General features: G+C 41.9%; 2 protein-coding genes and 1 long non-coding RNA gene across 6 annotated transcripts; 2 read left to right on the plus strand and 1 right to left on the minus strand.

The window, feature by feature from the left end:
• Nucleotides 1–8,227: 8,227 nt before the first annotated feature.
• Nucleotides 8,228–16,691, plus strand: Zir (dedicator of cytokinesis). 3 transcript variants are annotated; one of them, XM_070211722.1, is made up of 13 exons: nucleotides 8,228–8,393; nucleotides 8,477–8,558; nucleotides 8,616–8,785; nucleotides 8,836–11,315; nucleotides 11,370–11,956; nucleotides 12,010–13,206; nucleotides 13,262–13,993; nucleotides 14,050–14,181; nucleotides 14,250–14,430; nucleotides 14,499–14,677; nucleotides 14,738–15,108; nucleotides 15,510–15,548; nucleotides 15,616–16,641. In XM_070211722.1, the coding sequence occupies exons 1-13, from the start codon at nucleotides 8,353–8,355 to the stop codon at nucleotides 15,635–15,637; spliced, it is 6,213 nt and encodes a 2,070-aa protein (XP_070067823.1). In that variant the 5' UTR covers nucleotides 8,228–8,352; the 3' UTR covers nucleotides 15,638–16,641. The 3 variants fall into 3 exon arrangements, with proteins under 3 accessions (XP_070067823.1, XP_070067824.1, XP_017004298.2); XM_070211723.1 differs by lacking the exons at nucleotides 15,510–15,548; nucleotides 15,616–16,641 and adding an exon at nucleotides 16,670–16,691; XM_017148809.3 differs by having other exon boundaries at nucleotides 15,510–16,641.
• Nucleotides 14,959–15,564, minus strand: LOC138912009 (uncharacterized). The gene is made up of 2 exons (XR_011417643.1): nucleotides 15,467–15,564; nucleotides 14,959–15,130 (listed from the first exon to the last, which is right to left on the minus strand). It is a non-coding gene; the product is annotated as an uncharacterized lncRNA (long non-coding RNA).
• A 354-nt stretch (nucleotides 16,692–17,045) lies between the features above and the next one.
• Creld (Cysteine rich with EGF like domains) lies at nucleotides 17,046–19,047 on the plus strand. Of its 2 annotated transcripts, none has more exons than XM_017148838.3 (3): nucleotides 17,046–17,582; nucleotides 17,832–18,260; nucleotides 18,737–19,047. In XM_017148838.3, exons 1-3 carry the CDS (start codon nucleotides 17,135–17,137, stop codon nucleotides 18,793–18,795), a joined length of 936 nt encoding a protein of 311 aa, XP_017004327.2. In that variant the 5' UTR covers nucleotides 17,046–17,134; the 3' UTR covers nucleotides 18,796–19,047. The 2 variants fall into 2 exon arrangements, with proteins under 2 accessions (XP_017004327.2, XP_017004317.1); XM_017148828.3 differs by having other exon boundaries at nucleotides 17,049–17,582; nucleotides 18,341–19,047.
• Nucleotides 19,048–19,287: the final 240 nt, after the last annotated feature.

Raw genomic sequence — 19,287 nt, forward strand, 5'->3', positions numbered from 1 at the left:
ACGCTCATGCTGTTGTCTTCTGTGCCTTGTGACCTTTGGCGGCGTCAGCCAGATTTGCAATTTTTCATGGAAACGGCGCCGTCGGAGGCTAATGGCACATATGCTGACCAGAAGGATAGGAAAAACATACGCATCCTTAAACTCGAATGTGTGAAATTTGCACCCAGTTGTGCCCAGAATGGCGACAACATGTCTTTGCATTCTCCTGACTACGCAAACGATTGCGTGGGAATTTATTTGGGAAATTTTATGTACATACAAACAGAAGTGAGGACATCTGTTTTAAGGTCAAGTCCGACAGCATGTCAACCTGTGACTGCAAATATATGCGTAGTGGTTTAAAGGCAAAGCGCGAAACAAAGACCCCAATCAAAAATTAAAACTATAAAATGTTAATTTGGATCTATGTATGTACAGTGCATATTCACGATAGGGACCAAAAGCATACATTTTTCTTGGTTGAAAACGTGACAGCCGCAAGCGAAACTATACAGGAGCATCGGCAATCAATAACATGCGTGCCAGAAATCATACCCATGATACTCAATTAGATACTAAAAAGTACGTTATTAATGTCAAAAAGTTAAGAACCAGGATAGCTGGCCAGACACATCGCAGACAACCCCCACATCGCAATTTGTGAAGGTTTTTGCACGCAAGGAAGGGAGAGCAAGAACATTTAATGGCTCCAGACATCCCCACCGTAGCGATTCCCACGCTTCTTGGTACGGGAAACACCCGCAAGCACATCAGCAAAAATGTAAGCAAAGCGTTGGCCTTCTCATTGACCGTATCTGCATCGATTGCCACCGTTCGCCCCCAAGTCACAAAAATACGAACACTTCTGTGCATGTGAAATTACACAGAAGCAATACGGCAGCCGCAGAAAATTGTTAATAAGAAAGTCGAGATCGCCCTGAGCACAAGTTGCCGGTGGGCCGCAGCCCCAATTCAAGGTACGGGAATGAGTTACTTAATAGAATGCCTTAGCATGTGGCCATGTTGGTATGTCGTGCATCTCAAATGTGTCTATTTATACCCACTTATGTGTGCGCTTTGAGTTCGTTGATAGCACTCTGCACCACCCTTGGATTAGGGGCCTGTGTCACTCACGCTGAGTTCCGCCTAGGTCCGCGGATACGGTGGAGAGTCGCAGGCTCCCCCTAAGACAACTGAATGGGTTACTGGTAATTAGGGATCAGCAATTCTACTTTTTTTTTTAGAAATGTTGGCTCTTGCGAAAGTGAGTAGCGTAATAGCACAGGCCAGACAACATTTTGACATCTTAGGGTTTTTGCGGTACCTGTCTTTGCGTCGGCCCTCGAATGCACTTACTGCTATTGCCCGTGTGTAAGTGGGCACTGTCGAATATCCTTGTCATAAAACTGCTTTGTTCACTTGCCTTTTGTTATATCGAAAATTTTCATTTTTGCAGTCAACACACAAAGAGCCAGACAGAAGACGATTTGGTTAATTTTTGGCTGGCGCCAGATGCACAGCTGGTTGCCGTGGCCTCGGCTATGCGATTGCAGTGTCATAAACGCAATGCAAATAAGTATAGCGACCAACGGCACGGTTCGGCACAGGTCCATCCACAGAGCCATCGGTCGTGTCTGGTTTCTGACCGACCAGATGCTTGCAGTTGTCGCGCCTTGACGTTGACACGCATGAGCGTAGCCGGAAACATTTCTCGAGGAGAAGGCACACCCGCACTGAAAGCTCCCCACCAGGACGCCCATGCTGACACATGCCACGCCATACAGCATACTGCCTACTGCGATGGTCACGGGCTATTGGCCACTCATTTGCCAATGTTGGCGCATTCGCCACTTCTACTTGTCGCCGGCGCAGCAACTGGTTTGAATTCTTCATTTGCGTGCCGAAGGCATCTGTTGCTGCGTTTATGCGACCGAATCCGTAATCAGAAATGCAACCGAGACAAAAGCTAAGCTATATCCCTGATTGATTGTTGAAGTCAGCAATTCATTAAATATCGTCCATCCGAGAATTAAAAACCGCAATTCGCATATTAATCTAGCCTAAATTGTTTCAAATTTCGAGAACCCGATTGCCAGCTTTTTATTTGATATTTCCCGCATGAACCCAACACGAATGTCTACACCTTTTATTCTCGTATCCACATCGATATGTATGCTTGCCCGTCCAGCACGGTCGGTATTTTCAGTGGTCTGCATACAGCCGGCCGAGTTCTTTTGAGGACACCTTGTCATGGCAAGGTGCAGGCCAACTGCCACTGTCGCTGATGATGTGCTGGCGGGCATCGCCTGTTGATCGTCGTTGTCCTGCCTAAATTAATAACTCCAACGTGCGGTTGGGCCTCTCAGGTGCTTTTGGAAAGTTCATTCAGTGGAGCGGAGTAAAAGCAGCAGGTAAAATGACCCTGACGATTGGATGTAAATTTCTACAAAAATTAAATGGACAAATTATTGACGCGGACGCAGCTGATGCATCGCAAATAATTTTTGACAAGCTATTCAAAGAGAAGTTTAGTTATTAATTTCATTGAGTTCGTTAAGAATCGTGTCCCTTTTACGGGCAATCCAAATTAATTACATAAGAGTTAATGCTTCAATTTTCAAAAAATTGTGTTGCTTATTCACAATTTTAGGTGTTGAATATTTATTTATTTATTTAGTTGGTTAACAATTATCTGCTAACATATGCTTTACTAGGGATACACTAACTTATTACAATTCTAACGATTCGAGGTGACTTAAAATATTAGACGGAAGAGTGCTGATAGGTAATTCAAAAGATAAAATGTTGTATAGGTTATTGTAGTTGTTACATAGTGCGCGAAAAGGTTCATGTTGGGCATAATTAGACCTACACAAAGGTAAGCGCAAAGGACGGAATGATCGAGTAAATCTAGATGGGACGTTTAATTGTATATAGGAAAGGAGTGATTCAGAATCAACGAGACCCAAAAGAAGCTTATGGACAAACATTATGGCATTGCAAACTCTACGGTGTTGTAAAGACGGCAAGTCGATTAATTTAAGTCTGGCTCGATAAGATGGAAGTAGTCTGCCAGAATCCCATCCAAGATTACGCAGTGCAAAGATCAGAAACTGCTTTTGTACCGATTCGATAATGTTCTGGGGCTCCTTATATTGCGGGCTCCACACACAGGAACAGTATTCCAGAATAGGACGTACTAAAGCTACATACAGTGTTTTGGTAGTGTACGGGTCGTCAAATTCTTTGGACCATCGCTTTATGAAGGCTAACACACCCTTGGCTTTGTTTGCCGTTGCAGTAATATGGCTATTGAAGCATAGTTTATGGTCAAAAAGGACTCCAAGGTCGTTTGAGGTGGTAATGCGGTCTAGGTTGTGATTGCCAAGGCTGTAGGAGACAAGATGTGGGGAGGAACGGTGGAAAGTCATAAGCTTGCACTTTGCATGGTTTAGGAAAAGGAGATTACTGACACACCACTTATGAAATTCGTTAAGGTCAAATTGAAGGTGAGAATGAAGGTACCAATCGGAATAGGAGAAACAAATTTTGACGTCATCGGCGTACATAAAAATAGACGAGTATGAAATAACTTGAGGTAGGTCGTTTATAAAAAGAATAAAAAGTAACGGTCCAAGGTGGCTACCTTGAGGGACACCAGAAGTGACATCCACAGTGTGAGATAGCTCATTCATAAAGAGAACTCGTTGGGTGCGATTTGTTAAGTACGACTCTATCCATTTTAGAAGGTTATTTGGGAATCCCAAATAAGAAAGTTTAAGCAGAAGCAGTGAATGGTTTACCGAGTCGAAAGCCTTGCTAAAATCAGTGAATATAACGTCGGTTTGTAGACGGTGCAGGAAACCTTGATTAATCAAGTGAGAGAACTCAAGGAGATTGGTCGTCGTTGATCGATGCCTAATAAACCCATGCTGAGAAGGAGATATTAAGGAACTGCAGAGATGTTGTAATTGAAGAGTGATAAGATGTTCCAGAAGTTTAGGAATAGCTGATAGTTTGGCAATGCCACGGTAATTTTCGATGTCCACTCGAGAACCTTTTTTATGAAGAGGAATTATGTAAGACTCATTCCAGATCCTAGGTAGGCAGGTTAAAGAGACTGATAAGTTAAAAAGAAGTGTAATTGGATATAACAGATTTTGGGCACAGTGTTTTAAAATGCAGCTTGGCACCTTATCAGGGCCAGCTGAGTATGAAATGTCAATAGAGGACATTCCTTCCAGAACGACACTCTCTGTGAAAGGGGGTAAAAATATGTTATTAGCATGCGGAATGTAATAGGGATACGGTGTTGAGGTGTTGTAGGGTCTAGAAGAATAAGTAGACTGGAAAAAAGATGCAAATAAGTTGGAAATCTCGGGAGCAGAGTTTTCTGTTTTATTGAGATAGCGAAGTGACGGGGGAAAAGCATTAGATTTTCGCTTGGAGTTAACGAAGGAGAAAAATTGTTTTGGATTAGTGCGAAAGTTATCTTTACACTGTGATAGGTATAGATTATAGGATTGACTGTTTTCAGTAAGGAATTGGGAGCGGATGGTGGAGTAACGGGCAAAGTCGAGTAGAGAGCCGGATTTTTGATATTTTTTATAAAGCCTAGATTTTTTGTTTTTTAGGTACGAGAGATGTTTGGAAAACCACGGGGGCTTGGAAGAAGGGGATATATCCAGTGTTGGGACAAAAGCATCCAAGGCCGGATAAATGGAGTTGTAAAATTGTAGGACGGCGGAGTCCATATCTTGGATTTCTAATAGAAATGACCAGTCAATCCTCGAAAGGTACATATTAAGGCCAGTGTAATCTGTTTTCCGAAAACATTTGATCGGACAGGGGGCTAGTGCAGTCGATTTGTAAGATTGGTTTAAAAGCTCAACAGATATAGATAGAGTGGGGTGATAAGGATCTTCAGGAAGGGAAATTGCATTGACTCTAGAAACTGTTGCAAGAGCGGCATCACCTACAAACATGAGGTCCAAAAGTCTATTGCGATTATTTTTAACTGAGTTGATTTGAGCTAAGGGCAAGTCAGTTAACCCATCGATAAAATCATGACAATTGTTAGGTAGCAAAAGATTAGAGTCATCACAGGGAATCCAGGAAATATGTGGGAGGTTAAAGTCACCCATCACAATTATTTGGTCAGCTTGACCCACAGCAGACATCACAAACTGAATGGCAGATAGGTGGTTTAAATATACTGAGGAATCTGACGTTGGGGGAATATATGAGCAGGTCAAAAAGATAAAAGTCGAGCCAATGCAAACTTTTACAGCAACGAATTCAATACCAGTCTCGTTAGGACAAGTAAAGGATTTTTAACTTACTTCACACTGTCTGGATCTGCGCAAAATAATCAAAAACTCTACACCTCGAAAGGTGCTAGACAGTTAATTAATATGGTTTTATTCGTATATGTATACTAAAAATAGTACAAAGCTTTGAATATAAATAGTTACTTATAATTAAATTAACACATTTTTGCAGAGTTTACTCGGCAATACGAATTTAAATTTAACTTGGCCTTAAATGCGCTGAAAATAGTTCCACTAATCCAATGGAGCTTCATATCTTGATCGGGTTCGTGTAATAAAGACCATCGAACTCCCATGGGCGAGAGCAAGGCGCGAAAAGGTTTTGGGCTTAAATATCTGTTCAAATAATAATGTGGGGCCTGAAAGGTGAATATAGTATATTCAATATACATACAATACCATATACATACAATACTAACTATTCGTTCAAGTTAGAAAGCCAATTTGATTTCAGAAAAATATAATCAGCCCTAAATATGCATTTAACGATCCGTTTCTTATTTTACTGTTCAGTAAAGACCCCTTTTAGAGAAAACGATTGTACGAAATATCAACACCAGGTACCTTGCCGCCTAGGACGCCAAGTCTTACAGATCTAACAAGCTAGTACCACGCTGCACATGAAGAAAGTTGGCGCCAGCCATGAAAGATATGTAGACAATTAGAATAGCATTTTGGCGTTGCTCTACGGACCGATTCATTAAGTTGTTCGGGAACGTACGAATAAAATAAATACATACAAGAGTGGCGATCTCGGCGCGAGGCTCTATGCAACATCTTGTCAGAATGTCACTAATTGGACTTTGTACCCGGCGGCCGATTCTTTTTGGCAACGTTTGGATGGTGATGGTGGCATCTGTCGCTCAAGTGTCTTTGGTTTCTGGCACAAAAGTTCAAAACGAAAAAAGCGGAGGCGTCCCAGACGGCGTCGCCTGTGGACATAACGTTGTGATACAGCTGCAAATGATTGTATCGAAATTGTACGTTACCATTAGGGTACTCTGAACATAATCTTAGATTCTTAAAAACTAATTAAGCCAAATAATACGCGGATTCTTTCTATAACCAATAATGTGGAAGTGTTCCCAAAGTAAAATTAATAAGTTGGAACAATTCGATGCTCAGAAGCGTTGGAAGACACGGACCTCATATTTATGTGATCGCTCTAAATGCCCCAAGACGTTAACGACGAATAAGGCGCAACCCTGGGGTAAAAAGCACATAAACAAATCTGGCGGCAACGCAGATGGCCATTATGGGGATAGCACTTCTGTGTACATGCATATATATTAGGATGTATGGAAATGATTGCACACAGTTCGTCATAATTTGTCGTCGGAACAGATGAGGACAGAAGCGAAGAGCAATACCCAACCAAGACACTTAAGAAAAAATCCACAATTGGCTAATGACATATATTTTTATACTTAATTAATTTATGTTATTAAATGGATGAGTGTACCTAGGTGTGTCAATTTAATGTGCAGTATCTTGTTTTTAGGGGTTTTATGTTCCAAATTAGATTTTTATAAATTGAAATGCCATAACGAAAAGTTTTCTTTCAGTGCACGGCCAGTTTGTTTAAAAACGGATAAAGGCAGTGTAAAGGCATATAAACTTAAAGAATTCATTAACAATTTCGCCACCACAATCTTTATTAATAATGAGACAATTTCATGAGACAGATTACTTAATTTGTGATGCATCTTAATTTTAATAGTATTTTATCCAAAAAGTCTTCGTCTGCGCACTGTGGTGGCCTGTAGATTAACTCCATTAGACTGTTTCAGAAAAGTACTGCCATCAAAAGCTATTTATCGCCTTTTCTAATTTTACCGACGTCAAAATTTCAACAGCCTCCCACTGACAAACATAGTGGTATGCAGCTCGTAAAAACATCGCATCCTCTGGCGGGGCCGGAATGTGTGCGGCTTGCTCTAAATCTAAAAAAGAATCCCGCCAAAGCCACTGCAGCTGTTGCTTGTGGGTGAAAGTGAAAACTTACGGCACATGTCGTTTGGCCGGAAGCGCATGGAAATCGAAATAAAATGCCAAGCGTGTACGTTTTTAATGAGTTCCTGTATTGTTTAATCATAGGATCATTTATGCAAAAATATAGCATGGTAACGTCGAATTTGTTAAAAAAAAATCGTTCTCCTATATTTAGCCTTTTCAACAACGATAAATTTTAAAACGCTATACCCCAAAATGGATTTTTTTTAAAAAGAGTATGCGTATGCTATTAGAAATTTTACGTTTTTTTTAATCATCTAGAACAGTGCATTATTTTAGATTTGGGAACCCTTTTTAGACAACCTACAGCAAAAAGCACTTACAAGAAAACCTATTTTTAACGAACATTGATCAGCATCAATATCCGAGTCCATCTAGCCATGTCCGTCTGTCCGCCTGTCCGTTTCTGTGCGAACTAATTCCTCAGTTTTAAAGGTATCGCGATGAAACTTTCCCAAAAGTCTGCTTTCTATTGGCAGGTTGTACATATGTCGGAACGAGCCGGATCGGGCCACTGTATCTTATGGCTCCCATAGGAATTATAAAAAAAGTAATTGAAAAACCATTGTAACTTTGTAGAAAGTAGGCGTTTTGATTTTTGACAATGTAAAAACAACATTTTAAGTAGGCATACCTGCAAGGGTATATAAACTTCGGCTGGCCGAATTTAACTTCCTTTCTGGTCGTAAGTAAAATTAAATTTTGTAAATCTTCCGGAAAGGGATAAGACTCAATACATTGGGTTAATAGGTGTTCAAAACCTCCTTATTTTATCACCAAGCTACAATAAAAGGGAAATTTAAAATTAATTTAAAAAAATATGCATTTTCCGCGTCCAGTTCCGGTTCATTACCGGTTAGAATCATCACTGTATGGGAACTAGTTCAAGTACATCGACTTCTAGCTCATCTCTATGAGTTCGAGATTAATCGATAAATACGGGTATCGACGGCGCTGCAAGTAAACAATAATTTGTTTTTCGTTTTTAATAAAAAAGTATTAAACAATTTAAACACACGGGTCTCGTAAAATGTCGAATGCGCAGCGTTCGTTTGTGCAAAAAGTTTCAAAGTAAGTTCGCCATCAAGGGCAATTATATTCCCAAACAAAGAAACGCCCTTCATCGTGTCTATACCAATTTGCAATACCCCTAGGCAGTCGGCTGCGGATGTTCGGAAAAATGTTTCTAGTTGTCATTTATCAAAGACAATCGACGCGTCTCTATGCGCTTCGACGGTAAGAATACTATACGTTTCAAGTACATCTCTTTAATTGTTTTGATTCCCCCAAAAGGTCTCCCCGACAGAGCCGCTCGACTATGAAGAATTTCTTTCCCAACATATGAATGTTATCAACCGGGACCCCCTGAAGCACATATTGGATTTTCCTCAAGGAGATGTAACTGTAAAAGTCCTCCCCAGGAAGATCCGAACTGTTGATCACATTATCCCGAGCGAAAACTTGTATGTACCTACCCAGCTTGTTTCACGGCTAAATCCAACATTCTTTCCAGATCCGAATTGCCCCAACACGTACAAGAATGTGTGAACTGCTATACGCGCCCATGGAAAGTGGTCGAGTATGCACAGCGGCACCTCTCCAGCTCGTGTTATATCCGCGAGCGTATCGATCGTGGAACCATAAGTCCCTCCGCGTACCAGCAAGAGTTCGAGATCGACAAGGATTTCTCGTCGTTCGAAGAAACCTTTGCCTATAAAAGCGAAAGCTGCACTCCAAGTTCCAGGCAATCAATCGCTAGTTTGGCTTCTGTTAGCTCTTGCACGGACACACTGACACCGCGTGGTTCCTGGGCGAGCTTTGATCTTCGACGCTCGGTTAATGATCCACTGATACCCAACTTGCTGGACAACGTACCGCCGGAGCATATTGATCAAACCAACGAGGCACGCCGGCAGCAGGATCGTCAAGTGGCTCTTTTCTCACTGTACCCGGAATCTGAACCGGAGGAAAGCATTGAACGTCGGCTGCTCGCTGAGATCCCAGTTGAACATATGGGACATCGCATTCAGGTCAAATGCCTGCAGCTTCGTCTTGAGCTTGAAGTGGAACCAATTTTTGCTTCGATGGCCATTTATGACGCCAAGGAGCGACAAAAAATATCAGAAAACTTTTACTTCGACATGAACTCGGATAATCTCAAGCGAATGTTGTCGAGCCACGTCCAGTGCGCCGACATCAGCACCCAGAGCCACTCGGCCATATTCGAAATTTCATATCCAAGTAATGATTTGTTCCTGGTAATCCGTCTTGAGAAGGTGCTGCAGGGTGACATCAACAATTCTGTCGAGCCGTATCTAAAGGAAGACAAAGATAAGTACCGGGAGAAAGTTAAATTCAACGCTGCGGACTACTGTGAGCGTTTGGGCAAGTATCGAATGCCGTTTGCATGGACAGGAATCTACCTGACAAACGTTTTTAACGGCGACAATTTTGAGAGCAAGGACGCTGGCACGACGGAACGGGACTCTTTTGGAAATGGAACAGGAAGTGGCCTGGGCACCGCCCCAAGTTCCAACAGCTTGGACCGCAAGTCCTCAACAAGCAGCTTTGATCAACTAAGGCGTAAGGCTAACGATATGAGCGGAACCCTTACCCGACGCGGCTCTCTAGAACGAAAGGAGAAGCGCCGATCTTGGTCTCCAGATGATTTCGCGAACGTTGTAGAAAACTTTCGGCCCATAACTATCACAGTGCCAAGTTTCTTCAAGCAAGAGGCAGATAAAATGAAAGACGAGGACTTGTACAAAATTTTACCAGAGCTAAAAAGACCGAGCTCAGTTATGAAAAAGCTAAAGTGCATACCCGGCTCTATTAAACTGGAAATATCGCCTTGCATCGAGGAAGCCAAGAACGCACTAACACCAGAGCTTGCAAGCATAAACCCTCAAAGTACCGAAAACCTACGACCAGTTAAGGAAATCCTAGAGTTTCCACAATCAGCCATATACAATCCACATTATACCTATCGCAATCTTCTTTTTGTGTCGCCAAAAGAGCTGAATTTCTCTTCGCGGGCGGGCTCTGCTCGTAACATTGCTGTTCGCGTACAACTCATGGCTGGCGAAACTCCTAAAGATGCGGTTAATGCCATTTATGGCAAGTCGTCTTGCCCAAAGTTTTCCACTGAGGCATTTACGGCTGTCAATTACCACAACAAATGTCCATCGTTCTATGATGAGATAAAAATAGCACTGCCTGCATCGATAAAGCAGCATCACCATTTATTGTTTACCATTTACCATGTATCCTGCCAGAAGAAGCCCCAGGACTTGCAGCCGTCCGTAGAGACTCCTATTGGCTACACATGGTTGCCCTTACTGGAAGATGGGAAACTTAAGTTTGGAGAATTTAATCTTCCTGTTATGGTAGAATCACCTCCGGAAAACTACTCATTTATTCCTCCGAATGTCCATCTGCCTGGAATCAAGTGGCTAGACAATCACAGAGCCGTGTTTGCTATCAATGTGGAAGCAGTTACTGCGGTTCATACTTTGGACTCGTTCCTTGATCGCTTCTTCTTAATATGCGAATATTTAGACACGCGAAATATACCATCCCATATCGGCGAAAGCAATATAGAGGCTGAGTTAAAGAAATGCTTGTTGGATATCGAGCACGCAAATCGTGAGCCATTAGTGAGGCATCTACCTTTGGTCTTGGATAAACTTATCGAACTGTTGGTGATGACCCACAAAGTTGGTGGCCAGGCAATGTCTCTGGGATCTACGGTTTTCGAGGTTCTTTGCCTAGTATCGTCTCTTTTGTCAATACTCAATGACGACCAATATGACCAGTATGGACGTCAAAGTTTGCTATCAACATATGTGCAATTTCAATGTAAAATTCCGCACCCATTCCAAAGCAAGCAGAGACTAACATGCAGTCGCAGCAACACGGAAGACTTGCAGTTGAGCGAATCGTACAGCTTGTATGATAATGTATTGACTAGTGGCCGGAGTTTGGATCGCAAAGGTAAATATAAAATTAAAATTTCGAAGCACAAAGTTAAATTGCATCCATTTTTAGAGCTGTCTATGGATATTCTTCACTCAATGGCTGGGCGGGATGTTCAAGTGCGACTGCTACACGAAGAATTGGCCCTGCATTGGGTCGTTGCTAGTGGGAAAGCTGCAGACTTAGCTATGTCAAATTCCTGGTTCATATTCGAGCTAATTGTTAAGTCTATGATTGAACATTTGCATAATTCGAATACTTTAAATGGTCCCCGAAAGCATCGGTTTCCACATCAGTTTAATGATGATCTGTCCACTCTGGTGCACTTAGTTACCACAAAAGTAGTCGGCTATCATAGTAATGAACCTAAACTAGCACAATCCTTAAATGCTAGTCTAAGCTTCTTCATATTTGACATACTAAGCATCATGGACCGGGGATTCGTTTTCGGCCTAATCAAAACTTATACCAAGGTTCTGATTTCTAAAAACGCTTCAATTCCGGATCTTATGAACTATAAAATAGACTTCTTAAGAATTGTGTGTAGTCATGAGCACTTTGTAGCTCTAAATTTGCCGTTTGGAACCTCATACACAATGGTATGCGCGCCGTGCAGCCCCACGCCTAGCACCACATCGAGCAACAGTCAAACATCATGCGTAAGTCAAGGAATGTACCCAGAAATTCCTATTTAATTTGTTTATTTTTTCAGGGATCACTGGAGAGAGCTCTTCATGCCGACCTGAGTCAGGACTTCCTCCAACAACATTTCCTGGTGGGACTTGTTCTCAGCGATTTGGCTGCAGTAATGGAAGTGCCCAATCCCCAGTTGCACGGGAAGGCGATACGATGCACACGTAACCTGATGACTTCTCACGATTTGGACACTCGGTATAGCGACACGGAAGCCCGTGCAAGGGTGGCCGCCTTATACATACCGTTATTGTCCATAGTGATGAACAGCATTCCTCAGCTTCATCAGCACGGTCTTGATCAGGACCGTTTGCAGCAAATCGGGCAGCTTGAAGATTATCAAGGCCCCCATCAAACTATGACAGCATCGACTATAAATCCGGAAGTGGCTTTCGCAATATCAGGAAGTCGTCCCTACTCCTACTTGAATGAACAAGTTAAAAACAAATCGCCCCTTAGCTCGGAGAACACCCGCCATTTATTGGTTTGTTTCCTGTGGGTGCTTAAAAATTTGGAGCGCAATATTCTGTACCGCTGGCTTGTGGATCTAAGTCCCCACAGAGTGCATCAAATGCTTCAAGTTGTCAATGTTTGCCTGAAAACTTTCGAGTATACAGGTCAAAAACAGGTCCCCACTCTTAAACGCACCAATACACAAAGTTTTAGAAAAACTGGATCTACTGATGTAAAGGAAAAGTTGGAGGAATGCATTAGAGGGACAAATTCAGCGCGATATGATTTAATTAATCGCCGAAAAGATCGGAATTCGACAGAGAAATTCCGCTGGCGAAAAGACCAGATGCCATATCGCTCACAATATGTCGACGGTGTGGGCAAAAGTGAGCATGAACTTGAATTAAGTCACTTCATCGAAGGCTCTTTGGCGACTGAAGTTGCGCTTGTGCTTCTCGACACCCTGGAAATAATTGTTCATGTGGCGGCCAACCTATACCATAATCTTCTTGGAACTGTCCTTAAGGTCCTTCTCCACGCACTGTCCCGTAACCAATCCACTTTGGCGCTGCAAAACTTGTTTGCCTCCCAGCGCGCTCTGATTTTCAAATTTCCCAACTTATTGTTCGACGACGAGACGGACATTTGTGCAGATTTGTGTTTAATTTTACTGAAGCATTGTGGATCTCTCTTGCCAGGGATACGATCTCAGGCAGCTGCATCATTATATTTACTAATGAGACAAAATTTCGAAATCGGAAATGTAAGTTTCAATTTTGTAGATAAGCCTATTAAAACTAATTCATGTTTGCTTTTAGAACTTTGCCCGCGTTAAGATGCAAGTGACGATGTCTTTAAGCTCTCTCGTTGGCACAAGCTCCGTTTTTAGTGAACAATCGCTTCGCCGTGCCCTTAAAACAGTGCTAGTTTATGCTGAATCCGACTCCGATCTACAGGATACATCGTTTCCTGAGCAAGTACAAGATTTGCTTTTCAATCTGCACATGATATTGTCAGACACCGTTAAGATGAAGGAGTATCAAGAAGACCCAGAAATGTTGCTTGATCTTATGAATCGGATTGCCAAAGGATACCAAAACAACCCTGATCTACGGCTGACTTGGTTGGAAAACATGGCCAAGAAGCACCGCGAGCGCGCAAATCACACGGAAGCAGCGATGTGCTACGTACACGCCGCGTCTTTGGTCTCTGAATATCTTAGCATGTTGGAGTCTCAATCACATTTACCTGTTGGAGCTGTAAGTTTTCAGCGCATTTCTCCCAATACTCTAATGGAGTCGGCCGTGTCCGATGACGTACTCAGTCCCGGCGAGGATGGTATTTGCTTGGGAAATCATTTCACCGAAACTGGATTAAAGGCTTTGCTCGAAGAAGCTTCAAATTCTTTCCAAGTTGCTGGCATGTATGAAGCAATGAACGAGGTGTATAAGATTTTGATTCCCATCTGCGAAGCCAACAGAGACTTTCAAAAACTAAGCAAAGTGCATGGAAAGTTGCAGGAGGCGTTTAATCGCATAGCGCAGCTACAGGTAATCATTATACGTTATTATCATAACGCAATCTATATCTTCTTATATTTAAACAGGGAAAGAGAGTTTTCGGTACATACTTCCGGGTTGGATTTTATGGAGGAAAATTTGGAGACTTGGACCAACAGGAATTCATCTATAAAGAGCCAACTTTAACAAAATTACCCGAAATATTCAGTCGCCTTCAGGTATGCAATATAACATGACAGTTTAGGTTACCAAAAATGCATTTAAAAATTTTTCTTTTGCATGGCAGAACTTTTATACTGAACGCTTTGGACCGGACTCAGTTCATATCATCAAAGACTCGAATACGGTCGACGTAAATAGTTTGGACCCCGACAAGGCTTACATTCAAATTACTTATGTGGAACCTTATTTTGAAACTTATGAAATGCGGCATCGTGAAACATACTTTGAGCGGAATTTCAATTTAAGTATGAATTTGAATGTTACTTTAAAGGAATCGTGTTCAGTCTGACAATCATTTTTTTTTATAATATAGAGCGATTTATATACGCAACGCCTTTCACGAAAAATGGTAAGGCACATGGCGAACTTCATGAGCAATGTAAACGGAAAACGATTTTGACCACGGCGAACCACTTTCCCTATGTAAAAACACGAATTATGGTTATTAGCCGGCAGCAAATAGTCCTGGAACCCATTGAGGTGGCAATTGAAGTAAGTTTATAGAGTTTATAAAATACAAACGGTTAATAATATGGAATGTTTTTTGCACAGGATATTCAAAAGAAAACATTGGAGCTGGCGGCAGCTACGAATCAGGAGCCTGCTGACCCCAAAATATTACAAATGGTTCTCCAGGGTTGCATTGGAACCACCGTTAACCAAGGCCCTATGGAAATGGCCAGCGTGTTCCTATCCAATTTATCTGACGGAACAACAGTCCCCACAAAGCACCAAAACAAACTTCGACTGTGCTTTCGCGAGTTTTCAAAACGTTGTGCGGACGCTTTGAAGAAGAACCGGAATCTTATTCTTTCAGATCAAAAAGATTACCAAAGGGAACTGGAGCGTAACAACGATCGTTTCATAGAGCGCTTGACTCCCTTTATTACTCTTACAGCAGTTCAGAACCATGGCGTCGTTAAGTAAGTCATCAATATTATTTTCCTGCAATGGCATTAATTCACTTGGTAAAGTAAAACTATATTTAAAAAACATTCTTGTGGTCCGTGTAGTCCATACGTCCATTATACAGTGCAGATATTCAATCTGATAGCTGTAAAATATTTGTCATACAGACTTCATTCATATCAGTAATTGGCTAACGCTGTTTCGTGCCAAATTTTGTTAAAATTGGGTTTTTTTATTTTTTTTCTTTGCTGTAACTTGTCCCAAAAGGACAATAATGGCAAAAAATAAAAATGATCACGTTTGGATGCCAATCGATTTGAAATTTTGGGTGATGGAATTTTCCCTTATTATCAAATAAATAATTAATATTACCTATATTATATTTTGCAATATTAACTATTATATTTAATTTTAGGGCCAACGCTTACACCAACAAAAGTACTCCACTGAAATGGTAAATGCTTGCAAGACCGCAGTCTGCAACTGTATTATAACCAAACCTCTTGATATTTCATGTCTAGCGTATCGGATTATTTTAAGTAACCATTTAGAGTTTGAATGATCGATCTCTACTTGCTAAAATATTAGCTGAACCTTTCTTAAACTTTTTATGCACTTACACCAAATATTATTACAGTAAACATTTATAACGAGGACGGAAGCTAACTTCGGCAAGCCGAAGTTTTAATACCCTTGCAGATTTTACGAATTAAAACTTGACTAGACTAGCAACATGAATTAATAAACAACAAAATATTTTATAATTGAAAAAATATAATTTTTAAATTTTTCACCCTATTGTTCCTATGGGAGCTATAGGATATAGACGCCCGATCGGCACGCGGGTTTACCCTAATGAAGGTACGCACAAAAAAATACGATTTGGAAAGTTTCATGGGAATAGCTTATATTTTGCGCGAAATATCCTGAAAAACGTCAAATTTTGACCGATTTCACCCTATTGTTCCTATGGGAGCTATAAGATATAGACGTCCGATCGGCACGCGCTTTTACCCTCATCAAGGTACGCACATAAAAATACGATTTGGAAAGATTCATGTCAATAGCTCTTACACTGAGCGAAATATCTTCATTTTGTGAAAGCTATATCCGATTGTTCCTATGGGAGCTATAGGATATAGACGTCCGATCGGGTCGGCTTTCAAACTTGATCTGCGTACACATGTTTTAGGACGACTGTGAAAGTTTCAAGGCGCTAGCTTTTAAACTGAGCTCGCAAACGGTATTGAAACAGACATACAGACGGACAGACGGACAGACGGACAGACGGTCAGACGGACAGACGGACAGACGGACAGACGGACAGACGGACAGACGGACATGGCTATATCGACTCCCCTATTGATCCTGATCAAGAATATATATACTTTATGGGGTCGGAAGCGTCTCCTTCACTGCGTTACAAACTTCTGACCAAAATTATAATACCCTCTGCAAGGGTATAAAAATACATTTTAATATTTTGTACTTTTACAATATTTTATATAAAATAAAAAAAAACCTTTAAATTTGGGATTATCTATGAATTCATTAATTTTTTATTATCCTTTCAAGATAAAATACTGCGAAGTCTAAAATTGCACAAATATATCAAGCAAAACGTTTTAGAAATCAGAGAGACTATTCTTTTTGGTTTGAAGAACCTATTTGAATTTTAAACTTATTTTTTGGAATTGTGTGGCGGTTATGGCATCTACTTCAAAAAGTTCATGTGAAGAATCGATGAAATAAACCGTAAAAAGAAAAAGATCAATAGTGCTTACAGAAAATAATTTAGTTACTTATGTAATTGATAAATATTCCCCTTTTCTATAATTTTAATGTTTTAAAGTTATCATAATGATGCACTATGTCTTGCCGCCCGTGTGAACAGGCCTTCATCGTATTACAGACGGTCTATCGATACTTGCTACGAGAGCGTGAGTCGACTATCGATGTTCTCAGACTAATCGATAGTGTCCGATTGAAATACACGTAAACTTAAGAATAGCCGGTAAAAAACGCAAAAAATCTAAGATAATGAGATTCAAGGACTGTTGGGCCGCCACGCTGGCGTTCCTGGCGATGGCCTCGTCGTCGTTTCCGCCCCAGAAGCCAGTTCCTCCGCCCTGCAGGGCCTGCAGCCAATTAGTCGGGTCCTTTAAGGCAGGACTCGAGCGCACGAAAAGAGGACACGGGGGCGGGGACACGGCCTGGGAGGAGGAGAAGCTGCGCTCGTACAAGAACAGCGAGGTGCGGCTGGTGGAGATTCAGGAGAAGCTATGCTCGGACCCAGAGGTGGTAAACAAGGACCACTGCCACAATCTGGCCAACGAGCACGAGGCGCTGCTGGAGGACTGGTTTACCAACAACCAAGTGCAGAGTCCCGATCTGCAAACCTGGCTCTGCATCGACCAGCTGGCAGTCTGCTGTCCGGCGAACACCTACGGAGCAGACTGCCAGCCCTGCACGGACTGCAGCGGAAACGGTACGGTTTGAATTCCAAGGGTGTTTCAATTTACCCCCAACCCAAAACAAAATCTCCCAGCCGATACTGACTAATTAAAGGCATTTAGTCCGCAACATAGTCAGTGCGCCAGTCGATAAAGGCAATCTCGCTTATTAGTTATTGCTAAGTCTAAATTTAAATATTTATAAATTCTTGACCGCCAAATTTATTGACTGTCTGTTTCTGTGCAATGAAGTCTATCAATATTAATGTGCGTTAACTTTTCAGGCAAATGCAAGGGAGCCGGAACTCGGAAAGGAAACGGCAAGTGCAAATGTGATCCTGGCTATACGGGACCAAACTGCAATGATTGCGGACCGGAGCACTACGAGTCCTTCCGTGACGAAACGAAGTTGCTGTGTACACAGTGCCACGCGGCCTGCGGCGAGGGCGGTTGCACAGGAGGAGGTCCGAAGAACTGCCGCAAGTGCAAGGACGGGTGGAGCATGGACTCGGAAGCGGGGTGTGTGGACATAAACGAGTGCCTGGAGCAAAAGCGCCCTAATTCCTGCCGACCGCAACAGTTCTGCGTGAACAACGAGGGCTCCTTCAGCTGCCTGGAGTGCGACCGCTCCTGCAATGGCTGCGACGGCGATGGCCCGGACATGTGCAAGAAGTGTGCGGATGGCCATGATCTGAGGGACGGCAAGTGTACCGGTAAGTACAGCAGCGCTTAAACCAATTGCCTCTTAACATCGCATTTACCACCGTATGTCTTGCGCCTCCGACCCTCAAAGACCTTTCCGAGGAGCAACGTAGCAACTATGTGAGCTATACGCGAATGCTCACCTACTTCGGAATGTGTGTGGCCACGTGCGTCATCTTCCAGAGCTCCACCCACATTGCCTGGGGCTGCATTGTCGGGGCGGCTGTGGCCGCGTATATTGCTGTTTCCGAGTACTGGATCAACTCGGAGGCAGAAGGTGGCCACCAGCCCGAGTTTAACACGAAACAGTTAGAGGAAATGATCATGAAGTCATTATAAGCCAAACCGAGCCGGGCTAGAAGGCACAAATCGGGGCGTAGTGTTAGGTTTATTTTTTGATAAAGATGCACGAGAGCTTTAGTCATCAGTATTCTTTATTAACACCAATTGGTTAAGCATTCTAACGATTTTTGTACTTCGTTTGCAGTCAGGAGCGATTCAGATTCCACGGTGCTCGGTGAGGAGTCCACCCACGAAGAACTGTAGAAGTATCCGTAGCGCACACCTTTCGTAGTCAATTTTAGTTTAATAGTTAATATTATTAGCAATTGATATGTAACTATAAATTAGTTTGCCAAAGTGAGTTTAAGAAATATTATTGTTTTCCGCCAAAAAAGAAATTGTATTTCCCCAAGCAGGTTAAAGTCAAGTTTTTGTAATTGGTATCACATTTAAATATATATTATATTTGGTTCAATGTACAAAATCACAAATACAGTCATAACATACATTCAAGTATCCGTAAATAGATTAAACATAAGTTTCTGACGTAGTCTGCTTTTGTGACGTCCAAACTGCTATTTTGAAGACCAACATTCGTGTGCAATGGAATACTGCTTGAATCGGATAAATAAAGGAACTAACATGATACGGATGAATCAGTGCATGAAGATCTAACAAAATAAGCATCTTGGAACAAGGAAAATATACACGAGTTAACAATGACCACCACCGCACTATATAAATAAAATCGCTACA

This window comes from Drosophila takahashii, chromosome 2L (genome assembly GCF_030179915.1).
Source record: "Drosophila takahashii strain IR98-3 E-12201 chromosome 2L, DtakHiC1v2, whole genome shotgun sequence".
Lineage (NCBI taxonomy): Eukaryota > Metazoa > Arthropoda > Insecta > Diptera > Drosophilidae > Drosophila > Drosophila takahashii.